At 30.0% G+C, this 8,207-nt stretch overlaps 1 protein-coding gene across 1 annotated transcript in view; it reads left to right on the forward strand.

Moving 5' to 3' along the window:
* Positions 1–8,207, forward strand: part of LOC111622305 (uncharacterized protein MAL13P1.304-like) — a 38,556-nt gene that overhangs the window by 19,190 nt on the left and 11,159 nt on the right. The window contains exon 2 of the mRNA XM_023364664.1: positions 6,461–6,527. Coding sequence (XP_023220432.1) covers positions 6,507–6,527 — 21 coding nt within the window. The 5' untranslated portion in view covers positions 6,461–6,506. The remainder of the gene's footprint in view (positions 1–6,460; positions 6,528–8,207) is intronic.

Genomic DNA, 8,207 nt, shown 5'->3' on the forward strand with positions numbered 1-8,207 from the left:
TCTCTCAACCCTGTGGTGCCAATCTGGCGGGGCAGGGAAAGAGATCCCTATCCGGGAAACTTGGAACATAGGAAATAAACCGAACCGGTGTCTTTTCTGTAAGTTATTTTACGAACGCCGCCGTCGCACTTGTCACACTTCGCCTCTACCGGTTGCAAACCAATCTTAATCGCGAATTTTATATCGGAAGGTATCCTACCGTCGATACCCAACTCGGGATATTCAGAATCCAAACGACGAAATAAATCCGTCGACGTCACAATGTCTAAATCCTCCATCTCTGCGAAAAAGTCGAACGCAACGCCAAAAAACACAAAACAAAATAACCAACACGTCGAAAATTCGAAACGACCGCACTAGCAGAACACGCGCAGGCGCTCGCGTCGTCACGTGACATGTCGTCTGCAAACCGCTCCGGTGTCGAGGCTGGCAGTCGGAAAACAGGAAGTGCCGCCATGACGGTCCACGTATCTGGGCATTAACCGAATTTTATGGTATTAAGGAATGAGTTTGTGCTTTGCCCGAGATTACATATCTCAGGAAAACCAAACCTATCTGTGTACGTAACGAACAAAAGGATTGCTTATTACACACTTGTGATGAGTAGAAGCAGGAAAGCTGTAATGGAAGTACGAAGGAAAAGGCAATGTCTACATTAAAACTTTTCCTTGCATTAATATTGCATAGAGCAATGGTTTTCAACAATCAAATGCAGATGTTAAAATTCCGGAATGAGATGAGAACGCTTGTTGCAGCTTATTTCGATCTCATTCGATATTGGTTCGTGACAATTGTCCAATTCGTTTACTTTCTCCACACTACTTTGTATGTTATCAAAAGACTTAGTTACTATAAGTAATAGATATGTATATATCCATGGTGCGGTTTTCTTTATATTCCTTTTAAATCAATTACTATCTATTACTTATAAAGATATTTATCTTAATTATGAAAATATAACAACATGTTTTTTTAATTTTTGAAACCTAACCCCCCCTTTTCGTACTAGTTCTTTGTTTCGTATAACGTGGATTCGCAAAACACGGCAATTTTTTGGAACATAACTCCTGTGTTATACGGGAGTTACCTGTTTAGCACATGTGTCCTATGGGATACTTGTATTGTACAGTACATGGGTTTTGAAACTGTATTATCAAATACAGGAGTTTACATCACTCATAATACTAAATATTTTTAGCATGTTATTAATATTGGAGATTCAAGGGGACAGGAAAAAATTTGTAATATCAGATAATTTGCAATAACCAATTTCAATATAAGTGTGTGTCCAACTGTATTAATATAACTAATCTGAATTGGAAACAATATGAAATGCAGTCAATCATTCAATACATACTATGCATTGGATAACAAGTCCACGTCACATTGCTTGATGCAATCCCCCTTCAGGCCATGCTCATATATTTCTAGAATTTTTATATGTTAGGATGGTATGGATTGTGTATTTTTTATGATCTTGTTGTTATTCCATTGGACTTCATTATCTTGCACTGCAAAAGCAGATAATGCTGTACAGAAGATACATTTATTAATGGCATTGTTCCATTAATCTATTGTCCAGTGAATACAAACAACAGAATTACAGTAATACCAATATTCATTAATAAATGCAACTTCTTGCACTACCAGTAATACACAGAAGATATTATGATCCTATGGGATAAAGCCAAGATTATTAGAAAAATACATAATTCACATCATTCTAAATATCTTAAGATACTAGAAATAAATAAATATGGCAACAATGAACAAAATGAGAACTTCTTAACTAATGCATAATATGTATTGTATGATTCATAACATTTCATATTCTAAATATGTTCAGATTAGACATATAACTTATACAGTACATTTTTACTAATTAAAATAAATTTTATTGTTTTCTGTAAAGTGTTCTGGCCAAAAGAAATAGATTACTTTTTAAAAACACAACAACTTTGTAAAATTAATATATACTATATATATATTAACCTAAATATTTATTTATTTATTTATGATATAGGCAGTGTCACAAAGACAATTAGTACTGCTTCCTAAATAATAAGTAGATAACATACTTGTTAAAGTATAACAGATAAAAATGTACCAAATACCGTATAAAAATTTTTTGAATATATATTTGTTTGTAGTCCTTGTAATTTCCTTTTTTATACATATAACCTCATTAATTTGAATGACTGTGGTTATCTGAATGTTCAATAATTAGTTTGGATTAGTGAGAGAGTATTGTATTAATTACTTTAAAATCTATGTATATGATTATATAAATTTTTATATTACATATCCTATTTACTTTGTTTTGTTAAATTTGTAAAATGTACATGCAGATATTGTAGAAAGCTATAGTTTTTTTTATGCTAATCAGGTGATGACTACTGAGAGAAGCCAAAATGTTTGTTTACAAGAAATTGCTGGTGATTAAAGATTTCTGTTATTATTCGAGATTATTTATCATTGTGACATTTTTGCAGATCATCTGTTCAGTATTATCATCATTCTTTTTTTCTCAATAATAATAGCAATGAAATAATTTTTCATATGATAATCTGCCCTTTTCCAAGCTTGATTTTTTTGGGGGAATGTTTTTTAATAGTAAATTGTAATATTGTAATAAATTGTAAAATTGTAATAAAATTATATAATATTGTCAATTTTTTTTTTTTTTGATAAAATAGTCATAGCAACTTTATTCCATAGAATAAATCTGTGTTTTGAAATCATTCTGGAATGTTATATTTGAATGAATTTAAATTTTCTGTGTTTATATCTCCTGAAAATGGATTTAAGAAGTACAAAAGTACTAGGTTAGAGTTATTTTAGCTCCAATAAAGCATTATTTTTTTAAGAATAAACAAAAACTGAAATGTTTCAAGTGTATTCTGTTCTATTAAATTTATTTTTAATAAAATCTGTTATTTTTGTTTAGTTTTAATGGTATCTCTTGTTGTCTGTAATAAACTGTGTGTGAATTTTAGTAGTTCTTTTTTGACAAAAGAGAACTTTCTTTGATTCTGAAAGCTTCAACTATTAGTGTCTTATTGTTTATTAATGGAACTTGAATTATATATGAAATGTATTTATCATGTATTTATCACATATACACACTGTCCAAAACTTAAGTATGGATGACATTTGTATATGAATAGATAGAACTATGATGTAAGCAGACAAATATGGCAAAAACCATATTAATCAACATCTAACACAGGATAATACACAACAGCTTATAGGAATGTACAAATCAAAGCAATAAAGATATACACATCAGTTGGACATGGGTAGAGAATGATTGGAAAGTGCTTATCAACACTCAGGCAGAGAGACTTGCCAGTATGGAATATACTTTTGCCATCTGTTTCATTCATACATCTGTGGTTTTGGCGTGGTGGTTGCTTTTATCCTTAGTCGCTGTGAGTGGAAGAAACGAACGAGACGAGATCGTAACAAAACTAAACTTTTATTGTTCTTCTCGCGTACTAGGTACAGCACATGTCTCGACGACGCGGCTAACAAAGGACAACTGGTTTTTCGACCGTCTTTGTGTAGAGAGTTCGAATTTATTCCAGGAAGTGGTGACTCATATGCCCGGGGGTAATTGCTTGTCTTTTACAACCGTTAAGGATACAGATGTGAAAGGCGGCGTTCGCCACACATCTATGCAAATTGTCACCAACTGCTCAGTGAATTTTTCTAATTATCACTGCTGACAATTGTTTGTACTTAAGTTTTGGACATATGTGTATACAAAATATATATATATATGTAATATAAATTAAAAATGTCTGTGAAAATTTGTAAATATTTTATAGAATTTTAATATCATTAATTATCTAACTTTTATTTCTTGTAAAATTGGTTTTAAATGAGTCCTATATTACATTTATAGTCTGTAACATGAATAATAAATAGAACATTTGTCAATTGTTATAAAAATAGTATACATTATTTGTATTGTATATATATATACAGTGTATGAATGTGATTTCAATGTACCTGTGAAACAGTGTATTTAATGGGTAAAATATGTAATTAACATAGCTTTTATCATAAATCCTCATTAATTTAAAATAAGTCATTTTAAATTAATATTCTGTATTAATAGAATTTATGAGATGGTCGATGTTGAAGAGGCAGAATCATGCTTCTACAACAGTCTGTGTTGCATCCTTGGAAATTTGACTTCGTTCTATCAGGACTTATTTTGCTTATTCAGCCACCCACTGTGAGCCTGGATGAACCATTGACAAAAATGAAAAAGACATTTTTAGTTATTGCAAGATGAAGAGAGTTATAACTCGAAATGCAATTTATGATTAATTCATATTGTTAAATACAAAAAGTAATAAACTATGAAACATGTTAGCAGTTGTTTTTTGTCACTAATGGCATGTTATAAGAATATATGTTTACATGTTTTTTGCTTATCAAAATATTCATAAACAATGATAAGTATATAGGGAAGTTTATTTTTGATTTTATTGAAAATGCATATAAGCTATACACCATTGGAATAAAATAAAAACATTTGTTACTTTATTTTTATTGCTGCACATTAACTTTTTGAGTTGCAAGGGTTATTATAATACCAATTTTTATTTAATCTTGTTTATTTTTCATGTATTGAAGTTTATGGTTCACGAGAAGTAATTTCAAATTTTTTCACGTATCTTAAAATACTAAATCTATACATTATTTCTAGAAGATAAAAGTTAGCTGTAATCTTTTAATTTTAATAATTATTTTTACCTAATCTAAGATTATATAGCTTATAGTTTGTGTGCATGTGCTTTTTTAATATTAGCATTATTATTCATTAAGAATAGTTTTTTGAAAGTAAGTAATATTTTAGAAGAAAAATCTGATTGATAATTAATAAATTTGTTCATACTATTTAATAGTTTATAATTTTAAATATGCATTATTGTTTTATTAGCTTGTAGTTTATAATTGAATTTTATAATAATATTATATATACAGTATTATCATTATTGAAAATAGAATTAAAATTGGAAAGAATTGCTTAGTTATTGAAACAAATATCTCAAATACTATAGTAGAGATAACAGAGACTTATCATGCTGCTGCTGCTAACATCAAAATGACACTTCTATCATCAGAATGCAACTTCATTACTGGTATGCATTTCAGTACACAAGACTCTCATCAGCCATACATAAAAATATATAGGTATCTGTTGTAGAACAAATTTACAAAGAAACTGACATTAATTACAATCTACAATTTAAAACATACCTATTGATAATCAAGATTATCAAGAGATTTTCTTTTCAGATATTGTAGACCTGTTTATAATGTAATCCTCATAGCATGCAGTGTAGGTGGAAATAAATCTTGAACAGCAATGTTTTGATTGTAGATTGTAATTAATGTCAGTTTCTCTGCAAATTTGTTCTACAACGGATACCTATATATTTTTATGTATGGCTGATGAAGGTCTTGTGTACCGAAATGCATACCAGTAATAAAGTTGCATTCTGATGATAGAAGTGTCATTTTGATATTAACATCAGCAGTGTGATCTCTGTTATATCTACTATAGCAGGGGTGGCCAACAAGTCGATCATGAAGCCAATTTTGGTCGATCACTTGTGATGTCTTGACTTAATGTGTTACACTTGTAACTGAATGCAACATGCAAACGCAACTGTAGTGATATCGGACCTCCACGTCCTCTCTCAGATGCAGTTTTGTCAGTCTATGTGCAATCCATTTGCATACAGGTGTAAAGGGGAATAAGAAATGTAGACAAAGGGTCATAAAACTGAAAATAAGAAAGGCTGGAAGAGGGACAGAAAGTGTAGGTCGGTACACGGCAGAGAGAGGAAGGGTGAAGTGGTGGTCTCCAAAAGTGACAACGGTGTGCTTCAATTTTTCTTCTGTTTAAAATGTAAGTATCTTTTCTTCGTGTTTTAAATTAAATTGTGGCTTTTCCTACCTATCTAAACATAGTATGTATTTCACATCTCCCCTCGCCACTTAGACTATGCCTACGACAACAAGTTGATTGCTACACATTTTTAAGATAAAAGTAGATCTTATGTGCACAAAAGTTGGCCACCCCTGTATTATAGTATTTGGGATATTAGTTTCAACAATTTTTGACACAAGAAGCTCTTTTATAATGCCTAGTTATTGTTTTTATTCATCTGAATACTTTGTTTATATGTTCAGTAATCAATAAATATTATAGAGTAATGAGTAGAATTATTCATTAATTACTTTTCTTTTATTTAAATTGCAATATTTTATATTTAATAAATTTCTTCTGAATAGTTTTTGAGTAATCAGTTTGACTCTAATTGCTTACTTAAAATAAAATGGATAGAAATATGAATAATTTATTTTTAAAACAAGTAATATATTTAAAATTTTTTATTGTTTAGTAATGAAACTTAACGTTTTGTTTCTTTCTTTACAGACAGGATATATATTACTTGATCTTTATTGCAGACAATTTATCTACAATGTCTGAGGAGAAAATAAATGTAATCTTTCTTACTATATATATATTAACCTAAATATTTATTTATTAAATATTTTAAATGTTAACAAAATTAAATTTCAATGTTAATCAATGTTTATAATAATAAATAATCAATTTATATAGCTAAATAACATGTTAAGTGAATAATAGCAAATTATGCAATTCTGTAATATTGTGTAATTTGCTATTATCTAGTTTGTTTTTGTTTAAAATCATATTTTATAGATTACACTACCAAATTTCTTATTTTAGATGATAATCTAGTCAGTTATTTTCATTGTTTAAAAAAGTGGGAAAATTATCATTACTTGTTATTAGAAATATATTAATATTCCGTTTAATGGTAAAAAAATTTAAAATGTGATCATTGATAACCCATTTATTTGATGGTCAGATAGCTATGACGTCCACCTACAACTTTGGGGACTTGGAAACGAAACTTGGTGACCTTGTTCCAACAATTTTTCACAGGCAGTTTGTCCTGGATATGTTGGGTTCCATTCCTCGTCATCCAATTGCCCCCATTGTGAGACAAGCTGAGCTGATGATCAGCATGAAAAAAATGTCCTCTGGGTGCCTCGAGGCAAAGAGAGTCAAAACAAAATTAAAACAAAAAATATGAATTTTATTGACAATGTTCATATTAAAAAATTTTATATTAAGTAAAAATGTTGATTTCATTAAAATATGGTTTGAAAATTTTTAAAATGAATTTTAAAATCAAAATAACAATTATTTATTGTGACATTGTCACAATGCCAATGCCAGGCTGCAATTTTTAATCATATTTTAAATTTATTTAATTTAAAATACAGTATGTGCTTGCCACCTCAAATTAGTAGTGTCTTGCCTCCTGTACATCATACTTTTCCTTTAACAATAGTCGTGCCAGTCATCTAACACCTTTCAGCGGAAAATTTTTTAATTGAAATAACGTGACTTCCAGTTTGCATCAGAAGTTCTTATATAGTTAATTGGGCCTTCTGTCCCTAAGGTTTCCCTATCTGGTCTCGGATTTCATCTAACTGCGTTCTTGAGAGTAAGGAAAGACACACAGACAGATGACAGTAGGAATTTATAGGTTTACAACTTTTTTCAAATTGCAGCCCAAAAATAATAATGATTTTAGTAAAAAAATTAGTCAGTAAGAAGAGTATGATAGTTTTTTTTAACATTAAATTTCAATATTCTAAGTTATATAATAGTTTAAATACAGATTTATTGTACTTAATATTAAAAACTATCAGTGGCGTGCCGTCATTAGAAGCGTTGGAAGTGCCGCTTCCCTCGTATTCTCTAAAAATAAATAAATATTAATTTTAATTATATGAAAATAATCACACAATATTTTATTATAACCGCATTATGTATCTTATTACAAATTTCTATACTACACGTGGAAAAAAAATTGCTATTGTATATTAGAATATTAGTGGCGGAGTGGAATTTTCTGTATTTTCAGATTACGAAAAGCCAGATTTGCGCACGCTCTATACAGAGCACCAACCTCAACCGGTTTAGCCGGTGGAAGCCTACGACCTTGGGTGAAAGCTGCACACATATAAGGATTCCAATTCTATCAAGGACCGGTTCTGGGCTGTTAGCCGCCTGCCCACTAGATATTTCGATTACGTGAATAACGAGTAGATTTATAACTTAACCCAACCGATAAGAATTTACT

The sequence above is a fragment of the Centruroides sculpturatus genome, unplaced genomic scaffold, assembly GCF_000671375.1.
Source record: "Centruroides sculpturatus isolate CEXI.00-Female unplaced genomic scaffold, Cexi_2.0 scaffold337, whole genome shotgun sequence".
Taxonomy (NCBI): Eukaryota; Metazoa; Arthropoda; class Arachnida; order Scorpiones; family Buthidae; genus Centruroides; species Centruroides sculpturatus.